This window comes from Pan troglodytes, chromosome 9 (assembly GCF_028858775.2).
Source record: "Pan troglodytes isolate AG18354 chromosome 9, NHGRI_mPanTro3-v2.0_pri, whole genome shotgun sequence".
Lineage (NCBI taxonomy): Eukaryota > Metazoa > Chordata > Mammalia > Primates > Hominidae > Pan > Pan troglodytes.
The window spans coordinates 131,091,941-131,115,629 of NC_072407.2; the positions used below are offsets into that span (position 1 = coordinate 131,091,941).

Below are 23,689 nucleotides of genomic sequence, written 5' to 3' on the forward strand. Positions count from 1 at the left end.
AGAACTACCATATGATCCAGCAATTCCACCTCTGGATCTCTACCCAGAAGAAAAGAAGTCATTATATGAAAAAGACACTTGCATGCGCATGTTTATTGCAGCACAATTTGCAACAGCAAAAATATGGAACCAGCCTAACTGGCCCTTGACCAACAAGTGGATAAAGAAAATGTGGTATATATACACTACAGAATACTACTCAGCCACAAAAAGGAATGAAATAATGGCATCCGTAGCAACCTGGATGGATTTGGAGACCATTATTTTAAGTGAAGTAACTCAGGAATGGAAAACCAAATACCGTTATGTTCTTACTTATAAGTGGGAGCTAAGCTATGAGGACACAAAGGCATAAGACTGATATAATGGACTTTGGCACTCAAGGGGAAGGGTGGGAGGTGAGTGAGGAACAAAAGACTATACATCGGGTACAATGTACACTGCTAGGGTGACAGGTGCACCAAAATCTCAGAAACAACCACTAAAGAACTTACCCATGTAATTAAAAGCCACCTGTTCCCCAAAAACTACTGAAATAACATTTTTTTTTAATTGTATGATAAAGAAGGAGTTGAAAATCAAGAGTCAATCCAGTCCATCACCTATTTTGTATAGCCCTTGAGCTAAAAGTAGTTTTTACATTTATAAATGTTTGGGGAGAAAAGTCAAAAAACAGAATGACTACTGACATTTGAAAATTACATGGAATTCAAACATTGGTATACATAAATAAAGTTTTATTGGAACACTGTCACACTCATTTGTTATGTATTATTTCCAGCTGTTTTCACAATAGAATGGCAGAGGTGAATAGCTGCAAAAAGACCACATGTGGCTCTCCCATCAATCCCCACTGCTACGTGGCACACTATACAGTATCAAATTACAACTGAACAGCATTTCAATTTCCACGTGTATTATCATACCACATTTTTTAAAATTACCAATACATATACATAGGAATAAAAATAAGAAAAGAAGAAAGAGGTGGACTTTGAGTGTCATACTTTTAAGGCACAGGTGAATATCTATTATTTTGTTATCAAATTAGATCACAAAACATTGTGTTTATCATACAATGACACCACAGCTGTGCTAAAATAATGGAATATACATTGACACTACCAAACTATGCACTCATTACAATATTCTCAACTCACAGGAAAGTTAACACTCTCAAAAATTAGAAAATTCTAAAACTGAGTACATCACCACACAGAATTTCTTCACAAAAAAGAACAAGATTGCAACCTAAGTACATTTCCTAGTAGTTCATTTATCAGCAAGCAAGGAAAGTCATTTACCAATGGTGAGTTTATCAAATCACATTTGATTGCAGCAGTAAAAGAAATGTGTCAAAAAAAAAAAAACAAATTGATTTAAATCTACTGGTGAGAATAGTTGCTTAAAGAGTTGATTGAGGACACTGGGAGGTGGCTGGCAAGATGGCCAAATAGGAACAACTCCAGTTTGCAGCTCCCAGCGAGATCAATGCAGAAGGCGGGTGATCTCTGCATTTACAACTGCAGGACTTGACCCATCTCATTGGGACTGATTAGACAGTGAGTGCAGCCCATGGAAGGCGAGCCAAAGCAGAGTGGGGCGTTGCCTCACCTGGGAAGGGCAAGGGGTCAGGGAACTCCCTCTCCTAGCCAAGGGAAGATGTGAGGGACTGTGCCATGAGAAGACTGTGCTGTGAGAAACGGTGCATTCTGATCCAAATACTACGCTTTTCACATGGTCTTCACAACCTGCAGACCAGGAGATTCCCTCAGGTGATTACACCACCAGGACCCTGGTTTCAAGCACAAAATTGGGCAGCCACTTGGGCAGACACCGCGCTAGCTGCAGGAGTATTTTTTTCATATCCCAGTGGCGCCTGGAATGCCAACAAGACAGAACCATTTACTCCCCTGGAAAGGGGGCTAAAGCCAGGGAGCCAAGTGGTCTAGCTCAGCCAATCCCACCCCCAAGGAGCCCAGCAAGCTAAGATCCACTGCCTTGAAATTCTTGCTGCCGGCACAGCAGTCTGAAGTCGACCTGGGATGCTCGAGCTTGGTAGGGGGAGAGTCGTCCACCATTACCGAGGCTTGAACAGGCAATTTTCCCCTCACAATGTAAACAAAGCCCCTGGGAAGTTGGGACAGTGCGGAGCCAACCACAGAGCCACAAAGCCACTGTAGCCAGACTGCCTCTCTAGGCAGGACATGTCTGTAAGAAAGGCAGCAGCCCCAGTCAGGGGCTTGTAGATGAAACTCCCATCTCCCTGGGACAGAGTACCTGTGAGAAGGTGGGGCTGTGGGTGCAGCTTCATCAGACCTAAACGCTCCTGCCTGCCAACTCTGAAGAGAGCAATGGATCTCCCAGCACAGCGCTGGAGCTCTGCTAAGGGACAGACTGCCCCCTCAAGTGGGTCCCTGAACCCCATGCCTCCTGACTGGGAAACATCTCCCAGCAGTGGTCAACAGACACCTCATGCAAGAGAGCTCTAGCTGGCATCTGGGGTGCCCCTCTGGGACGAAGCTTCCAGAGAAAGGAACACACAGCAAACTTTGCTGTTCTGCAGTCTCTGCTAGTGATACCCAGGCAAACAGGGTCTGGAGTGGACATACAGAAAACTCCAGCAAACCTGCAGCAGAGGGGCCTCACTATTAGAAGGAAAACTAACAAACAGAAAGGAATAGCATCAACATCAACAAAAAGGACATACACACATAAACCCCATCCAAATGTTACCAACATCAAACACCAAAGGTAGATAAATCCATGAAGATGAGGAAAAACCAGGGCAAAAAGGCTGAAAATTCCAAAACCAGAACACCTCTTCTCCTCCAAGGGATCACAACTCCTTGCCAGCAAGGGAAGAAAACCAGACAGAGAATGAGTCTGATGAATTGACAGAAGCAGGCTTCAGAAGGTGGGTAATAACAAACTCCTCCGGGCTAAAGGAGCATGTTGTAACCCAATGCAAGGAAGCTAAGAACTTTGAAAAAAGCTTAAAGGAATTGCTAACTAGAATAACCAGTTTAGAGGATAACATAAATTACTTGATGGAGCCGAGAAACACAGCACGAGACCATCGTGAAGCTTACTCAAGTATCAATAGCCAAATTGATCAAGCAGAAGAAAAGATACCAGAGATTGAAGATCAACATAATGAAATAAAGCGTGAAGACAAGATTAGAGAAAAAAGAATGAAAAGGAACAAACAAAGCCTCCAAGAAATATGGGACTATGTGAAAAGACCAAATCTATCTTTGACTGGTGTACCTGAAAGTGACGAGGAGAATGGAATCAAGCTGAAAAACACTCTTCAAGATATTATCCAAGAGAATTTCCCCAACCTAGCAAAACAGGCCAACATTCAGATTCAGGAAATACAGAGAACACCACAAAGATACTCCTCGAGAAAAACAACCCCAAGACACATAATTGTCAGATACACCAAGGTTGAAATAAAGGAAAAAATGTTAAGGGCAGCCAGAGAGAAAGATCAGGTTACCCACAAAGGGAAGCCCATCAGACTGACAGCAGAGCTCTGCAGAAACTGTACAAGCCAGAAGAGAGTAGGGGGCCAATATTCAACATTCTAAAAAGAATTTTCAACCCAGAATTTCATATCCAGCCAAACTAAGCTTCATAAGCAAAGGAGAAATAAAATCCTTTACAGACAAGCAAATGCTGAGAAATTTTGTCACCACCAGGCCTGTCTTACAAGAACTCCTTAAGGAAGCACTACATATGGAAAGGAAAAACCGGTAGCAGCCACTACAAAAACATACCAAATTGTAAAGACCATCAACACTATGAATAAACTGCATCAACTAACGGGCAAAATAACCAGCTAGCATCATAATGACAGGATCAATTTCACACATAACAATATTAACCTTAAATGTAAATGGGCTAAATGCCCCAATTAAAAGACACAGACTGGCAAACTGGATAAAGAGTCAAGACTCATGGGGGTGCTGAATTCAGGAGATTCATCTCACATGCGCACATAGGCTCAAAATAAAGGGAAGGAGGAAGATTTACCAAGCAAATGGAAGGCAAAAAAAAAAAAAAAGCAGAGAATGCAATCCTAGTCTCTGATAAAACAGACTGTAAACCACAGAGATCAAAGAAGACAAGAGCTAAAGGGATCAATGTAACAAGAAGAGCTAACTATCCTAAATATACATGCACCCAATACAGGAGCACTCAGATGCATAGAGCAAGTTTTTAGAGACCTATAAAGAGACTTAGACTCCCACACAATAACAGTGGGAGACTTTAACACTCCACTGTCAATATTAGACAGATCAACAAGACAGAAAATTAACAAGGATATTCAGGACTTGAACCCAGCTCTGGATGAAACAGACCTAATAGACATTTACAGAACTCTCCACTCCCAAATCAACAGACTATACATTCTTCTCAGCACCATATCGCATGTATTCTAAAACTGACCACATAATTGGAAGTAAAACACTCCTCAGCAAATGCAAAAGAATGGAAATCATAACAGTCTCTCAAACAATAGGCAATCAAAATAAAATTCAGGATTAAGAAACTCACTCAAAACCACACAACTACATGGAAACTGAACAATCTGCACCTGAATGACTACTGGGTAAATAATGCAATTAAGGCAGAAATAAATAAGTTCTTTGAAATCAATGAGAACAAAGACACAACATACCAGAATCTCTGGGACAAGTGAAAGCAGTGTTTAGAGGGAAATTTATTGCATTAATGACCACAGGAGAAAGTGGGAAAGATCTAAAATTGGTACCCTATCATCACAGTTAAAAGAACTAGAGAAGCAAGAGCAAACAAATTCAAGAGCTAACAGAAGACAAGAAATAACTAAGGAGCAGAACTGAAGGAGATAGAGACATGAAAAACCCTTAAAAAAAATCAGTGAATCCAGGAGCTAGTTTCTTGAAAAGATTAACAAAATGGATAGACTGCCAGCCAGATTAATGAAGAAGAGAGAAGAATAAAATAGACACAATAAAAAATGATGAAGGGGATATTAGCACTGATCCCACAGAAATACAAACTACAATCAGAGAATACTGTAAACACCTCTACACAAATAAACTAGAAAATCTAGAAGAAATGGATAAATTCCTGGACACATACACCTTCCCAAACTAGGAAGACACCTTCCTAAACTAGGAAGAAGTCGAATCCCTGAATAGACCAATAACAAGTTCTGAAATTGAGGCAGTAATTAATAGCCTACCTACCAAAAAAAAAAGCCCAGGATCAGACGGATTCACAGCCAAATTCTACTAGAGGTACAAAGAGAAGCTGGTACCATTCCTTCTGAAACTACTCCAAACAACTGAAAAAGAGGGACTCGTCCCTAACTCATTTTATGAGGCCAACATCATCCTGATACCAAAACCTGGCAGAGACACAACAAAAAAACAAAATTTCAGGCCAATATCCCTGATGAACATCAATGCGAAAATCCTCAATAAAATACTGGCACACCAAATCCAGGAGCACATTAAAAAGCTTATCCACCACAATCAAGTCAGCTTCAACCCTGGGATACAAGGCTGGTTCAACATATGAAAATCAATAAGCATAATCCATCATAACAGAACCAATAACAAAACAGAACCAATGACATAAACAGAACTAATGACAAAAACCACAATTATCTCAATAGATGCAGAAAAGCCCTTTGATAAAATTCAACACTGCTTCATGCTAAAAACTCTCAATAAACTAGGTATTCATGGAATGTATCTCAAAATAATAAGAGCTATTTATGACAAACCCACAGCCAATATCATACTGAAAGGGCAAAAGCTGGAAGCATTCCCATTGAAAACCAGCACAAGACAAGGATGCCCTCTCTCACCACTCCTATTCAACATAGTACTAGACGTTCTGGCCAGGGAAATCAGGCAAGGGAAAGAAATAAAGGGTATTCAAATCGGAAGAGAGGAAGTCAAATTGTCTCTGTTTGCAGATGACGTGATTGTATATTTAAAAAACCCCCATCGTTTCAACCCAAAATCTCCTCGAGCTGATCAGCAACTTCAGCAAAGTCTCAGGATACAAAATTAATGTGCAAAAATCACAAGCATTCCTATACACCAATAATAGACAAACAGAGAGCCAAATCATGAGTGAACTCCCACTCACAATGGCTAAAAGAGAATAAAATACCTAGGATGATAAAATACCTAGGATGATGATATCTATGAGAATAAAATACCTACAATGAGAATAAAATACTTACAAGGGATATGAAGGACCTCTTCAAGGAGAACTACAAACCACTGCTCAATGAAATCAGAGAGGACACAAACAAATAGAAAGATATTCCATGCTCATGGATAGGAAGAATCAATATTGTGAAAACGGCCATACTGCCCAAGGTAATTTATAGATTCAATGCTATCCTCATCAAGCCACCATTGACTTTCTTCACAGAATTAGAAAAAACTACTTTAAATTTTATATGGAACCAAAAAAGAGCCTGCATAGCCAAGATAATCCTAAGCAAAAAGAACAAAGCTGGAGGCATCACGCTACCTGACTTCAAACTATACTACAAGGCTACAGTAACCAAAACAGCATGGTACTGGTGCCAAAACAGATATATAGACCAATGGTACAGAACAGAAGCCTTAGAAATAACGCCACACATCTACGACCCTCTGATCTTTGACAAACCTGACAAAAACAAGCTATGGGGAAAGGATTCCTTATTTAATAAATAGTGTTACGAAAACTGGCTACCCATATGCAGAAAATTGAAACTGGACCCCTTCTTACACCTTATACAAATATTAACTCAAAATGAATTAAAGACTTAAACATAAGACCTAAAACCATAAAAACCCTAGAAGAAAACCTAGGCAATACCATTCAGGACATAGGCATGGGCAAAGACTTCATGACTAAAACACCAAAAGCAATAGCAAAAAAAAGCCAAAATTGACAAATGGAATCTAATTAAACTAAAGACCTTCTCCACAGCAAAAGAAACTATCATCAGAGTGAACAGGCAACCTACAGAATGGGAGAAAATTTTTGCAATCTATCCATCTGACAAAGGGCTAATATCCAGAATCTACAAGGAACTTAAACAAATTTACAAGAAAAAAAAAACCATCAAAAAGTTAGCAAAGTATATGAACAGACACTTCTCAAAAGAAGACATTTATGTGGCCAACAAACATGAAAAAAGCTCATCAATACTAGTCATCAGAGACATGCAAATCAAAACCACAACGAGATACCACCTCACACTAGTTAGAATGGTGATCATTAAAGTCAGGAAACAACAGATGCTGGAGAGGATGTGGAGAAACAGGAACACTTTTACACTGTTGGTGGGAGTGTAAATTAGTTCAGCCATTGTGGAAGACAGTGCGGCGATTCCTCAAGGATCTAGAACCAGAAATACCATTTGACCCAGCAATCCCATTACTAGGTATATACCCAAAGTATTATAAATCATTCTACTATAAAGACAAATGCACACGTATGCTTACTTCAACACTGTTCACAATAGCAAAGACTTGGAACCAACCCAAATGCCCATCAATGATAGACTGGATAAAGAAAATGTGGCACATATACACCATGGAATACTATGCAGCCATAAAAAAAGATGAGTTCTTGTCCTTTGCAGGGACATGGATGATGCTAGAAACCATCATTCTCAGCAAACTAACACAGGAACAGAAAACCAAACACTGCATGTTCTCACTCACAAGTGTGAGTTGAACAATGAGAACACATGGACACAGTGAGGGGAACATCACACACCGGGGCCTGTCAGGGGGTGGGGGCTAGGGGAAGGATAGCATTAGGAGAAATACCTAATGAAGATGACAGGTGGATGGGTGCAGCAAACCACCATGGCACATGTATACCTATGTAATAAACCTGCATGTTCTGCACATGTACTCCAGAACTTAAAAGTATAATAATAAAAAAATCTAAAATAAATTACACATAATAATATTTTTTAAATGTTGAGGACATTGGAAGCAAATCAACAGTCACTTTAAAAACAAGGCAAATGATTTCAGTGGTTTTCCTTGACTCTTGGTAAGTCAAAAAATGGAACCAATATTGCTATTGTTGTTGAGGAGTCAATGTTGAGTGTGAAATGACTGAAGAATTAGCTCCTATGAACAGTCAGCATGGGACAACTACAGGCAAGAATATTCTCACATAACTTGAGCAAACATTAATTCAGTAAAACCTGAAGTGGAATCTACTAAGATACATTATAACCAATTTTGGTAAAAATATGTGTGGAATACAAAAAGGCTTTAGATATACATATTTTTGACATTTATTACGGAACGCTAAATGACTTTGCTAATCAGTTTTTACTGCAGACTTGATGATATTTCTTGGTGAACTTAATGTACAATTACAAGAGAAAACATAGCTTATATATAAGAAACACTGACAATAAAGTCATCTTAATGACAACTAGTATTCTGAGAATCACAAGTAATCACAAGCTACTGTCCATGCATCCCAAATTATCAAATATTAAAACAAGAAGGGAGATTTCCATTCCCATACAAATGTGTAGTGAATATTTTTTTCTGAGCTCAAACTACAGGTCCAGTAGGGTTTTTCAGATCACATGTAAATGCAAAGTAAATTTCCATACTGCAAATTCCATTTAACTGTGCAACTGAGAACTTCCACCTAATCTTTAATTGGAATTGATTAACTGACAATATAATAACATGCTAAAAGGCAAATATCAAGAAGAGAACCTAACAGAATTCTATAAATGCCTTCCTAGTGACAAATATGTTCAATTAAAATGTTTGTGAATTTATGTCAGTATTTGCTGTGCCTGAGTGAAAGACATTTTCAAAAATGAAGTAAGTAAAATATCATTACAGATCAGCACTGATAGATGAATGTTTCCATTTTATTTTGACAGAGAACACTGACTCTTAACCACAGTTAAGTAAAATGTCCTCTCCCACAAAAGAAGAATTTCTTCATTCTTATTAATAGACCTGTTACAAAAAGTTTTAATAAACTAAATGAGTATCTCAAATGTATTATGTGAAAAACTACACTGCTGATTTTTCCACCTATCCCCCAACAAAAACTGCTTTTCCAGCATCTCAGTACTATAAATTCCATTCTTCAGGTTGAAGAAGCCAAAAAACTTGAAGCCATTCTTAATATATCTTCATCTCATACTCTTATTACCCATTCATTGACAACAGCTGTCTTTATCAGTAAAACTATAGCATCTAACCAATTCTCACCATATGTGCTATCATCCTGGTTCAAGCCACCATCACTATTTACCTACTAATTATAACACACAGATTCTCTTTACTTCTTTTGCCTCCTCCTACTCACAGTAACCTGAGACTTCTTTAACATTTTAAGTCAGATTGTGTCACTGCTCAGCCAAAAATTCTCCAATGGTTTCCCATCTCACTAAGCATAAAAAGCAAAAGTCTTCATCAATAAAGTACAAGAAACTGCACGATCTGCTTTCCACCCACCCAAACCACTTCTCTGACCTCATTTCTTTCTCATCCAGTTTCAGCCACACTATCCTATTTGTGTTTCTTCCGACTTGTTCTCTAATCCTATGCCACAGCCTGTAACTTGTTCTTCCATTGCCTAAAATGATGTGTTTCCAGATAAACACACTACTCACTCCCTCACCTCCTTCAGGTCTTTGATCAAACCTCATCTTCCCACAGAGGCCATCTGTGACTACCCTATATAATTAGCACCTATCCTTTCACATTGTATTTTTACCACTCTGTAACCCTATTACTCTGCCCACAGACTCTACGACAGTGCCAAGTATACAGTATTCACTCAATAAATATTTCCTGAATAAATGAACAAAGCAACAAAATTTTTTGTGTAATGTGTCCTCAGTTCCTTTTCCTTATATAAGTGCTATATATACATATATATGTATATATGAACAATTGTATAAAACTGATTTACCATTGCGCTAAGAGTTTCTTCCCAATCAGGCCGCTCTCGAGGGTGTACATTTCTATGTAGCTCTGGAACAAAATCATCTTCTTCAGAATGTACTGAGGACTTCATCTTCCTAGAGATCAAAACACGAAAGATTCTGATAAGAATTTCCAATTCTATGAAAGCCTTCCAATGATCACAATTGAAAGAGCAGAAAAACTACATGTCAGATTTGAAGTTTAGCTAAAAGAGCTTAAGTGAATAGCAGTGATCCTTTATTTCTACTCTGGCTTTCAGAGGTCTCTCCTAATGTACCAAACACCTGCTTTTATTCCAAAAGATAAAATAAGGTTTACAGCTAGTTAACCTTTATGGTCCATGGTTATTATATAAAAACTGATTTTTATCAGTTCAACACAATTTGAACCTTGAAAAGATTTGCAACAGCAATTAGTTACTCTGAATCAATATTTACAGAACTGTGCTAAGCATTAGTATCATTTCAGAATAAAGAAAAGATATGGTATTTCTGGTTCCAATCAATGGAGCAGAGTGCAACAAATAAACATTTTCAATGAGAACAACTATGAATGTTGGGCAAAACATATAAAACAGCTTGTCTGAAGGCAACAGAAAGCAATCAATACAGATGGGACATCCAGGGCTACAAGCTTTGAGATAAGGAAAGCCCAATCAAGCAATTTCCACATTTAATCCTTCTTTCTGTATAAGATAACTTTTCAAATCAATCATGGGAAATAGAGCCCAAGATAATAACTGTAATCTTAGTGGGATGAGAAGGCAGAGGTTGGAGGCTGGGATTACCAAAGTAGGGAGGAATTCAGGATGTAAAATGCCCCCAAAAAAGACCTAAAGAGAAAGAGCCCAGAAATCTACAGCAAAATTCACCTCAAATTATTAACTGAGTCCTAAGCTTACAAATATGTAGGACAGGATGCCAAGAAACCCAAAACAAACCAAGTAAAGAGGCAAGTAGACATTTTGGCAGCCCATCAATGTTGAGGAGATGGGCTGGCAAGCAAGCACTGCCGAGATGGAGGAGCACTGAAAAACCCCTGGGCTCTTATGTGTGACTCTAAAAAAGCCATGCCTTAAGAGTATGGACAAAATAGCAATAGAAAAATTCTAACAAATCCCCAAACCAAGCCTTGACAGAATCAGAAGTACGAGAAGAAAAATTAACTGTCTTTGGAGGAAAAAACATTCTCCAGACTCTCTGCAAATCTTTCGTTCACATTATCTAGTATCCAGTAAATATTATGAGGCATGCTTAAAAAAACAAGAACTAGTGAAAATTGAGAAAAAAAATAGTCAAACCAGAAAGACTCACATTTCATTCAGATCATAGCATTATCAGAAAGAGACTTTAAAATGGCATTTGTGATTTTCTGCCTATGATGCAGAAAGCTGTAAAGAGCATCACCCCTAGCCTAGTAATAATAAAAAAAAAAAATAGATAATTTGAAAATCTTAACTTTTCTAGGACACAACAGAAAACTGAGGTCTCAGGGCAACCAACTAGTTTAAACACTATGGAAACACAAGCCTCTCTGAGATTAGATGGATGACAAGCAGTTACTTTTCTGAACATAGTATGGGGAGAAGAGGAATACATAAGAAGAATTTAGTTAAATTTTTATCAAATTGCTAAAAACATTTATGATTTATATGTTCAATTGAATGAAAGTAAAAAATAAGAGAGAAATGATGAATTTCAACAGAGAATTGGAAGCCATAAAATCAAATGTTCATTTTAAAACTGAAAAATACAGTATCTGAAATTAAGAACTAACCAGATACATTTAGTAGAACAATAAACATAGCTAAAGAGAGGGTTAGTGAACTAGAAGATAGTTTAGTAGAAAATATCCACATTGAAGAACACAGAGAAAAAAAGGAACAGAAAATACACAAAATAGTATAAAGGATGAGAGACTTGGTTTAAAAAAAAAGATCTCAAATATGTCTAAATTGATGACAGAGATAAGGGAGATAATTTTTTAAAACAAGAGAATGTGACAAAAGCAATATTTGAAAACAAATGCTAAAAAGTTTTCAAAACTGATGAAATCATCAAACTAAAGATTCAAAGAAATTCTATAAGCCTCAAGCAGAATTTTTAAAAATTAAAACCATAGGTAAATTACAGTCAAACTGCTAAAAACCAAACACAAAGAGAAATCCTTAAAAGCAGCCAGAGAATTTTTTAAAGTTGACTTCCAAGAAGCAATAATTACAATGGGAGAAGACATTTCAATGGAAAAGAGAAAATAATGAAATTAACCTTCAGTGTGCTAAAAGGAAAAAATATTTCCAACCTAGAATCTTCTGCCTCACCAAAGTAACCATTTTGAAAGCAGGTAAAACAAATTATTTACAAATGAAAGCTGAAAAAAACTACCACCAAGAGACTGCAATAAAAGAAATAGTAAAGAGAATTCCTAATTGAAGAAAACTGATTCCAAAACTACAAAAACACATGAAAAGAATAAAGCACAAAAGTGGGGAAATATAAGTAAATACTGTATAAACATAAAAATAACGTCTTATGAAGTTAACAATATATACACATTAAAAACACAAAGGATAAGAAATGTACATTCAGTCAAACAGTTTAGGATTTCTCTATTGGTTGAGAAGTGAGAAAAGTTCTATTTTATGGAATACTGTATATAAGTCAAATATATGTTGCAGTCTCTATAGTGAACACTAGAAGAACGAGAAATAAATGTATAACTAAAAAGCTGATAGAGGAAAAGATTTTTGAAAAATAAAACATACATATTAATCTAAGAGAAGGCAGGAAATAATAAGAGAAGAAATAAAACAAGGCAAATAAAAACAAATATTAAAATGGTAAACTTAAATTCAAGCACATTAATAATTTGGAAAGCAAACAGACTAGCTGGGAAAGATATGGAGAAATCAGACCCCTCATTCATTATTAGAAGGAATGTAAAATGGCACAGCCACTGTGGAAAAGACTGGCAGTTTCTCAAAATGTTAAACAGAGAATTACCAAATGACCAAGCAATTCTACTCCTGGTATTTAATCAAGAGAAATAAAAACACGTCTACCAAGAACTTGTACATGAATATTCATAGCAATATTATTCATAATAGCCAAAAAGTAGGGACAATCAAAATGCCCAGCAACTGAAGGATAAATAAACAAAATGCACTAGGTACACATAATAAAATATTATTCAGTCATTAAAAAAGAATGAAGTGCTGATTCATGCTACCACAGGGATAAACATTGAAAACATTATGCTAAATAAAATAAGTCAGAGGCAAAAGACCACAAATCATATAATTCTCTATATATGAAATTTTCAGAATAGTCAAGCCCATAGAGACAAAAATTATATTAGTTGTTTCCAGAGGCTGAGGAGATGGAAACATGGAGAGTTCTACTAATAGGTGAGGGATTTCAGGTGAGGGATTTCTTTCTCAAATGTTCTAGAATTAGATAATGGTGGTTTTCGTATAACTTCGTGAATATATTAAAAACCATTGAATTGTACACTTTAAAAGTGAATCACATGGCATGTGAATTCTTTTAGTTAAAAAAAGTAAATGGACTTAAAGATCCCTATTAAAATACAAAGACTATAAGCAGGGATTTAAAAACCAACAACTGCTGGGTGCAGTGGCTCACACCTATAATCCTAGTACTTCAAGAGGCCAAGGTGGGCATATTACTTGTGCCCAGAAGTTCAAGACCAGACTGGGCAAGACAGTTGGACCCCAACTGTAAAAAAAAATACAAAAATTAGCCAAGTGAAATGGTATACACCTGTGGTCCCAGCTTCTCCACAGGCTGAGGTGAGAAGATCACCTGAGCCCAGGATGTCGAGGCTGCAGTGAGCCATGTTCACACCACTGTACTCCAGCCTGGGTGACAGAAAAGCAACTTGTCTCAAAATAAAAAGCAATAACTATATCCTAAGAGACATACTTTAAATATAACAACACCAAAAGGTAGAAAATGGAAGGATTACAAAAATTGATAACCATGTAAACACTAGCCAAAGAAGGCTAGCGTAGCTATATTACATCAGGCAAAGTAGACCTTAAGCACAAGGTATTACTAGAGATAAAGGGGGACGTTTCATAAAAGCATCAAATTAACAGGTTAACATAATTTATATGCAATAAATTGTAAACAAAATTTGTATGCAAAAAATAAAAGCTTCAAAATACATAAAGTTGAAAGAACTAAAAAACAGATAAATCCACTATCACAGTTGTAGATTTTAGCAAATCCCTCTCAATGGCTGATAGAATAAGCAGACAAAACTGTAAGTATATGACTTGAACAATTCAATTTTCCAATGTGAACTAACACAGAACACTAAACCCAACAACTACAAAACTCATTTTTTCTTTCACATTCTTTTCAAGCATATATGAAACATTTACAAATAGACTAAATGCTAGAAGACGAAGTCTCAACAAATTAAAAAAATTTAAATCATGAATCACGTTTTGTAACCACCGCAGAACTGCACTAAAAATCAATGACTGAAAGATAACTAGAAATTCCTCTAAATGTTTGGAAATAAAGAAACACAATACTCAATAACTCATAAATCAAACATAAAAATCACAATGGAAATTAGAAAGTCTTTTTATGTGAATGATAATGAAAATACAATAGATGAAAATGTGTGGGATACAACTAAAGAGGTATTTAGCAAAATTCATAGCTCTAAATGCATGTTACTGGAAATTAGACAAGTTGAAAAATTAGTACTTCTAAGCTTCCATCACAAGAAGCTAGAAAAAGAATAGTAAATTAATTCAAGGAAAGTATTTAAAAATGTTTAAATAACAAATCAATAAAATAGAAAGTAAATGCATAAAAAAGAAAACAAAGCCAAAGGTTGATTCTTTAAAAGATTAATAAAATGAACAATCCCTAGAATAAGTCTGACCAATAAAAAAATGGAGAATCTACAATATAGATAATAAAAAGGGAGCCATAAACAGAAAGCCTGTGAACATTAAAAAGATTCTAAGGCTGGGCTGGGCATGGTGGCTCAAGGCTGTAATCCCAGCACTTTGGGAGGCTGAGGCGGATGGATCACGAGGTCAGGAGATCAAGACCATCCTGCCTAATACGGTGAAACCCCGTCTCTACTAAAACTACAAAAAATTAGCTGGGCGTGGTGGCGGGCACCTATAGTCCCAGCTACTCAGGAGGCTGAGGCAGGAAAATGGCGTGAACCTGGGAGGTGGAGCTTTGCAGTGAGCTGAGATCGCACCACTGCACTCCAGCCTGGGCCACAGAGTGAGACTCTGTCTCAAAAAAAAAAAAAAAAAAAAAAAAAAAAGATTGTGAGGCCATTATGAACATTTTCACTGCAATGCAGTTGAGAATTTAGTTGAAATGAACAAATCCTCTGAGGAACCCAATTCACCAAAACTGAAACAATAAACAAAAAGATTTGTACAGTCCTACAGCTATTAAACAAAATTAATCTGTAAGGAAACTCCAAGCCCAAATGAATCCATTGAACTCTTTTAAACATACAAGCCAAAGATAACAAAAATTGTATAAACATTCTTCCAAAGTATAAAAATAAAAGGAACACTTCCCAATCCATCCAATAAGGCCAAGCCAGAGTTTAGAGCAAAAGCTAGACATTACTAGAAGAGAAAATTATAGGTTGATATAATGAACACAGTTATAAAACTCCTAAACAAAATATAAAATCAAACCCAGTAATATACAAAAACCCAGTAATATACAAAAAGGATAGTGACCGAATGAGTTTTAGTTCAAAATGCAAATTATTAAATGTTCTAAAATCAAGCCCTATAATTGATCACACTACACTATCAAAGGGAAATATATATATATAATTTCTTTCTTTTTAATTTCCTCAAAAAAAAAAAACGGGATACATATGCAGAACGCGCAGGTTTGTTACATAGGTATACATGTGCCATGGTGGTTTGCGGCATCTATTGACTCGTCCTCTACTTTCCGTCCCCTCCCCTCACCCTCCACCCCACAACTGGCCCCGATCTGTGTTGTTCCCCTCTCTGTGTCCACCTGTTCTCAGTGTTCAACTCCCAATTATGGATGACAACATGCAGTGTTTGGTTTTCTGTTCCTGTGTTAGCTTGCTGAGGATGATGGCTTCCAGCTCTGTCCATGTCCCTGAAAAGGACATGATCTCATTCCTTTTTATGGCTTCATAGTATTCCATGGTGCATATGTACCACATTTTCTTTATCCAGTCTGTCATTGATGGCCATTTGGGTTGGTTCCATGTCTCTGCTGTTGTAAACAGTGCTGCAATAAACATATGTGTGCAAGTGCCTTTATAGTAGAATGATTTATATTCCTTTGGGTAATGGAATTGCTAGGTCAAATGGTATTTCTGCTTCCAGATCATTGAGGAATTGCCATAGTGTCTTCCACAAGGGTTGAACTAATTTACATTCCCACCAACAGTGTAAAAGTGTTTGTATTTCTCCACAGCCTCGCCAGCATCTATTGTTTCCTGACTTTTTAATAATCGCCATCCTGACTGGCGTGAGATGGTGTCTCACTGTGGTTTTGATTTGCATTTCTCTGATGATCAGTTATGTTGAGCTTCTTTTCATATGTTTGTTGGCCACAGAAATGTCTTCCTTTGAGAGGTGTCTGTTCGTATCCTTTGCCCACTTTTTGATGGGGTTACTTATCTTTTTCCTGTAAATATGTTTGAAGTTCCTTGTAAATGCTGGATATTAGACCTTTGTCAGAAGGGTAGATGGCAAAAATTTTCTCCCATTCTATAGGTTGCCTGTTCACTCTGATGATAAGTTTCTTTGGCTGTGGAGATGGTATTTTGTTTAATTAGATCCCATTTGTCAATTTTGGCTTTTATTGCAATTGCTTTTGGCGTTTTTGTTATGAAGACTTTGCCCATGCCTATGTCCTGAATGGTATTGCCTAGGTTTTCTTCTAGGGTTTTTATGGTTTGGGGTTTCACATTTAAGTCTTTAATCCATCCTGAGTTAATTTTTGTATAAGGTGAAAGGAAGGGGTCCAGGTTCAGTTTTCTGTATATGGCTAGCCAGTTTTCCCAGCACCATTTACTGAATAGGAGATCTCTTTCCCATTGTTTGTTTTTGTCAGGTTTGTCGAAGATCAGAGGGTTGTAGATGTGTGGTGTTATTTCCGAGGTCTCTGTTCTGCTCCATTGGTCTATATGTCTGTTTTGGTACCAGTACCCTGCTGTTTTGGTTACGGTAGCGTTGTAGTATAGTTTGAAGTCAGGTAGCGTGATGCATCCAGCTTTGTTCTTTTTGCTTAGGATTGTCTTGGCTATATGGGGTCTTCTTTGATTTCATATGAAATTCAAAATAGTTTTTTCTAATTCTGTAAGAATGTCAATGGTAGCTTGATGGGAATAGCACTGAATCTATAAATTACTTCAGGCAGTATGGCCATTTTCACAATATTGATTCTTCCCAACCATGAAGACGGAATGTTTTTCTATTTGTTTGTGTCATCTCTTATTTCCTTGAGCAGTGGTTTGTAGTTCTCCTTGAAGAGGCCCTTCACATCCCCTGTTAACGGTATTCCTAGGTATTTTATTCTCTTTGTAGCAATTATGAATGTGAGTTCATTCATGATTTGGCTCTCTGCTTGCCTATTGTTGACATAAAGGAATGCTTGGGATTTTTACACATTGATTTTGTATCCTGAGACTGCTGAAGCTGCTTATCAGTTCAAGGAGTTTTTGGGCTGAGATGACTGGGTTTTCTAAATATAAAATCATGTCATCTGCAAACAGAGACAACTTGACTTCCTCTCTTCCTATCTGAATAACCTTTATTTCTTTCTCTTGCCTGACTTCCCTGGCCAGAACTTCCAATACTATGTTGAATAGGAGTGGTGAGAGAGGGCACCCTTGTCTTGTACTGGTTTTCAAAGAGAATGTTTCCATCTTTTCTCCATTCAATATGATATTGGCTGTGGGTTTGTTATAAATAGCTCTTATTGTTTTGAAATATGTTCCATCAATATCTAGCTTATTGAGAGTTTTTAACGTGAAGGGATGTTGAATTTTATCAAAGGCCTTTTCTCCATCTGTTGAGATAATCATGTGGTTTTCTCTTTGGTTCTGAAGTCTACAGAACTCTCTACCCCAAATCAACAGAATATACATTCTTCTCAGTGCCACATGGCACTTATTCTAAAAACGAACACATAATTGGAAGTAAAACACTCCTCAACAAATGCAAAAGAACTAACTTCACAACAAACAATCTCTCAGACCACAGTGCAATCACATTAGAACTCAAGATTAAGAAACTCACTCAAAAGCACACAATTTCATGGAACTTGAACAACCTGCTCCTGAATGACTCCTGGGGAAATAAATAAATTAAGGCAGAAATCAGGAAGTTCTTTGAAACAAATGAGAACAAATAGAGACAACATACTAGAATCTCTGGGACACAGCTAAAGCAGTGTTAAGAGGGAAATGTATAGCACTAAATGCCCACATCAGAAAGCTAGAAAGATCTCAAATGGACACCCGAACATCACAATTAAAAGAGCTAGAGGCAACAGCAAACTAATCCAAAAGCTAGCAAAGCACAAGAAATAACTAAGATCAGAGAAGAAATGAAGGAGACAGAGACATGAAAAACCCTCCAAAAAGAAAAAAAAAAAAATCAACAAATCCAGGGGCTGTTTTTTTGAAAAACACAAACAAACAAACAAACAAACAAAAAACCACTAGCTAGACTAATAAAGAAGAGAGAGAAGAATCAAACAGACACAATAAAAAATGTTTAGGGACACCACTGACCCCACAGAAATACAAACTACCATCAGAGAATACTATAAACACCTCTACACAAATAAACTAGAAAATCTAGAAGAAATGGATAAATTCCTGGATGCATACACCCTACCAAGACTAAATTAGGAAGAAGCTGAATCCCTGAATAGACCAATAACAAGTTCTGAAATTGAGGCAGTAATTAATAGACCAACCAAAAAAAAAAAGAAAGAAAAGCCCAGGACCAGACGGATTCACAGCCAAATTTTACAAGAGGTACAAAGAGGAGCTGGTACCATTCCTTCTGAAACCACTCCAAACAATTAAAAAGGAGGGACTCCTCCCTAACTCGTTTTATGAAGCCAGCATCATCCTGATACCAAAACCAGAAAGAAACACAACCAAAAAAGAAAACTTCAGGCCAATACCTCTGATGAACATTGATGCAAAAATCCTCAATAAAATACTGGAAAATCGAATCCAGCAGCACATCAAAAAGCTTATCCACCACGATCAAGTCGGCTTCATTCCTGGGATGCAAGTCTGGTTCAACATATGCAAATCAATAAATGTAATCCATCACATATGATTTCAATAGGTGAAATTTAATACCTATTCATAAACTCTTTAAAATATTTTAATGAAAATTATTAAAAAACACAAATACAGCTAAGCATCACACTTAACACTGAAATACTAAATGATTTCCCACTGAGATCATGAAAAAATCAAGAATGTTGTCTTCTATTCAACACTGTACTTGAGGTCTTATTCACTTGGGGAAAAAAGCAAGAAAAAATGTAAAAATTGGAAAAGAAAGAGGAGCCAAGATGGCCGAATAGGAACAGCTCCGGTCTACAGCTCCCAGCGTGAGCGACGCAGAGGACGGGTGATTTCTGCATTTCCATCTGAGGTACCAGGTTCATCTCACTAGCGAGTGCCAGACAGTGGGCGCAGGACAGTGGGTGCGCGCACCGTGCATAAGCCAAAGCAGGGTGAGGCATTGCCTCACTTGGGAAGCCCAGGGGGTCAGGGAGTTCCCTTTCCTAGTCAAAGAAAGGGGTGACAGACGGCAACTGGAAAATCGGTTCACTCCCACCCGAATACTGCGCTTTTCCAACGGGCTTAAAAAATGGCGCACCAGGAGATTATATCCCGCACCTGGCTCGGAGGGTCCTACGCCCACGGAGTCTCGCTGATTGCTAGCACAGCAGTCTGAGATCAAACTGCTAGGCGGCAGCAAGGCTGGGGTAGGGGCGCCCACCATTGCGCAGGCTTGCTTAAGTAAACAAAGCAGCCAGAAAGCTCGAACTGGGTGGAGCCCACCACAGCTCAAGGAGGCCTGCCTGCCTCTGTAGGCTCCACCTCTGGGGGCAGGGCACAGACAAATAAAAAGACAGCAGTAACCTCTGCAGACTTAAATGTCCCTGTCTCACAGCTTTGAAGAGAGCAGTGGTTCTCCCCGCACGCAGCTGGAGATCTGAGAACGGGCAGACTGCCTCCTCAAGTGGGTCCCTGACCCCTGACCCCCGAGCAGCCTAACTGGGAGGCACCCCCAAGCAGGGGCAGACTGACACCTCAAATGGCCGGGTACTCCCACAGACCTGCAGCTGAGGAACCTGTCTGTTAGAAGGAAAACTAACAAACAGAAAGGACATCCACACCAAAAACCCATCTGTACATCACCATCATCAAACACCAAAAGTAGATAAAACCACAAACATGGGGAAAAACAGAGCAGAAAAACTGGAAACTCTAAAAAGCAGAGCGCCTCTCCTCCTCCAAAGGAACGCAGTTCCTCACCAGCAACGGAACAAAGCAGGACGGAGAATGACTTTGACGAGCTCAGAGAACAAGGCTTCAGACGATCAAATTACTCCATGCTATGGGAGGACATTCAAACCAAAGGCAAAGAAGTTGAAAACTTTGAAAAAAATTTAGAAGAATGTATAACTAGAATAACCAATACAGAGAAGTGCTTAAAGGAGCTGATGGAGCTGAAAACCAAGGCTCGAGAACTATGTGAAGAATGCAGAAGCCTCGGGAGCCGATGCGATCAACTGGAAGAAAGGGTATCAGCAATGGAAGATGAAATGAATGAAATGAAGCGAGAAGGGAAGTTTAGAGAAAAAAGAATAAAAAGAAATGAGCAAAGCCTCCAAGAAATATGGGACTATGTGAAAACACCAAATCTACGTCTGATTGGTGTACCTGAAAGTGACAAGGAGAATGGAACCAAGTTGGAAAACACTCTGCAGGATATTATCCAGGAGAACTTACCCAATCTAGCAAGGCAGGCCGACATTCAGATTCAGGAAATACAGAGAACGCCACAAAGATACTCCTCGAGAAGAGCAACTCCAAGACACATAATTGTCAGATTCACCAAAGTTGAAATGAAGGAAAAAATGTTAAGGGCAGCCAGAGAGAAAGGTCGGGTTACCCTAAAAGGGAAGCCCATCAGACTAACAGCGGATCTCTCGGCAGAAACTCTACAAGCAAGAAGAGAGTGGGGGCCAATATTCAACATTCTTAAAGAAAAGAATTTTCAACCCAGAATTTCATATCCAGCCAAACTAAGCTTCATCAGTGAAGGACAAATAAAATACTTTACAGACAAGCAAATGCTGAGAGATTTTGTCACCAAAGGCAGGCACTAAAAGAGCTCCTGAAGGAAGCACTAAACATGGAAAGGAACAACCGGTACCAGCCGCTGCAAAATCATGACAAAATGTAAAGACCATCGAGACTAGGAAGAAACTGCATCAACTAACGAGCAAAATAACCAGCTAACATCATAATGACAGGATCAAATTCACACATAACAATATTAACGTTAAACGTAAACGGGCTAAATGCTCCAATTAAAAGACACAGACTGGAAAATTGGATAAAGAGTCAAGACCCATCAGTGTGCTGTATTGAGGACACCCATCTCACGTGCAGAGACACACACAGGCTCAAAATAAAAGGATGGAGGAAGATCTATCAAGCAAATGGAAAACAAAAAAAGGCAGGGGTTGCAATCCTAGTCTCTGATAAAACAGACTTTAAACCAACAAAGATCAAAAGAGACAAAGAAGGCCATTACATAATGGTAAAGGGATCAATTCAACAAGAAGAGCTAACTATCCTAAATATATATGCACCCAATACAGGTGCACCCAGATTCATAAAGCAAGTCCTGAGTGACCTAAAAAGATACTTAGACTCCCACACATTAATAATGGGAGACTTTAACACCCCACTGTCAACATTAGACAGATCAACAAGACAGAAAGTCAACAAGGATACCCAGGAATTGAACTCAGCTCTGCACCAAGCGGACCTAATAGACATCTACAGAACTCTCCACCCCAAATCAACAGAACATACATTTTTTTCAGCACCACACCACACCCATTCCAAAATTGACCACATACTTGGAAGTAAAGCTCTCCTCAGCAAATGTAAAAGAACACAAATTATAACAAACTATCTCTCAGACCACAGTGCAATCAAACTAGAACTCAGGATTAAGAATCCCACTCAAAACTGCTCAACTACATGGAAACTGAACAACCTGCTCCTGAATGACTACTGGGTACATAACGAAATGAAGGCAGAAATAAAGATATTCTTTGAAACCAACGAGAACACAGACACAACATACCAGAATCTCTGGGAAGCATTCAAAGCAGTGTGTAGAGGGCAATTTATAGCACTAAATGCCCACAAGAGAAAGCAGGAAAGATCCAACATCGACACCCTAACATCACAATTAAAAGAACTAGAAAAGCAAGAGAAAACACATTCAAAAGCTGGCAGAAGGCAAGAAATAACTAAAATCAGAGCAGAACTGAAGGAAATAGAGACACAAAAAACCCTTCAAAAAATTAATGAATCCAGGAGCTGGTTTTTTGAAAGGATCAACAAAATTGATAGACTGCTAGCAAGACTAATAAAGAAAAAAAGAGAGAAGAATCAAATAGACGCAATAAAAAATGATAAAGGGGATATCACCACTGATCCCACAGAAATACAAACTACCATCAGAGAATACTACAAACACCTCTACGCAAATAAACTAGAAAATCTAGAAGAAATGGATAAATTCCTTGACACATACACTCTCCCAAGACTAAACCAGGAAGAAGTTGAATCTCTGAATAGACCAATAACAGGATCTGAAATTGTGGCAATGATCAATAGCTTACCAACCAAAAAGAGTCCAGGACCAGATGGATTCACAGCCGAATTCTACCAGAGGTACAAGGAGAAACTGGTACCATTCCTTCTGAAACTATTCCAATCAATAAAAAAAGAGGGAATCCTCCCTAACTCATTTTACGAGGCCAGCATCATCCTGATACCAAAGCCGGGCAGAGACACAACCAAAAAAGAGAATTTTAGACCAATATCCTTGATGAACATTGATGCAAAAATCCTCAATAAAATACTGACAAACCAAATCCAGCAGCACATCAAAAAGCTTATCCACCATGATCAAGTGGGCTTCATCCCTGGGATGCAAGGCTGGTTCAATACACAAATCAATAAATGTAATCCAGCATATAAACAGAACCAAAGACAAAAACCACATGATTATCTCAATAGATGCAGAAAAGGCCTTTGACAAAATTCAACAGCCCTTCATGCTAAAAACTCTCAATAAATTAGGTATTGAAGGGACGTATCTCAAAATAATAAGAGCTATCTACGACAAACCCACAGCCAATATCATACTGAATGGGCAAAAACTGGAAGCATTCCCTTTGAAAACTGGCACAAGACAGGGATGCCCTCTCTCACCACTCCTATTCAACATAGTGTTGGAAGTTCCAGCCAGGGCAATTAGGCAGGAGAAGGAAATAAAGGGTATTCGATTAGGAAAAGAGGAAGTCAAATTGTCCCTGTTTGCAGACGACATGATTGTATAT

The 23,689-nt window shown here is 38.0% G+C and overlaps 1 protein-coding gene across 8 annotated transcripts in view; it reads right to left on the bottom strand.

Annotated features, from left to right (window-relative positions):
• Positions 1-23,689, bottom strand: part of ARHGAP32 (Rho GTPase activating protein 32) — a 317,736-nt gene that overhangs the window by 192,652 nt on the left and 101,395 nt on the right. For 6 of the 8 annotated variants that reach the window (XM_054662829.1, XM_024347475.2, XM_054662828.1 and 3 more), the window contains one exon: positions 9,979-10,087. In XM_054662829.1, coding sequence (XP_054518804.1) covers positions 9,979-10,083 — 105 coding nt within the window. In that variant the 5' untranslated portion in view covers positions 10,084-10,087. Of the gene's footprint in view, positions 1-9,978; positions 10,088-23,689 lie in introns of those variants that run through there. The other 2 variants (XM_016922268.2, XM_016922266.2) reach the window with 1 other exon arrangement.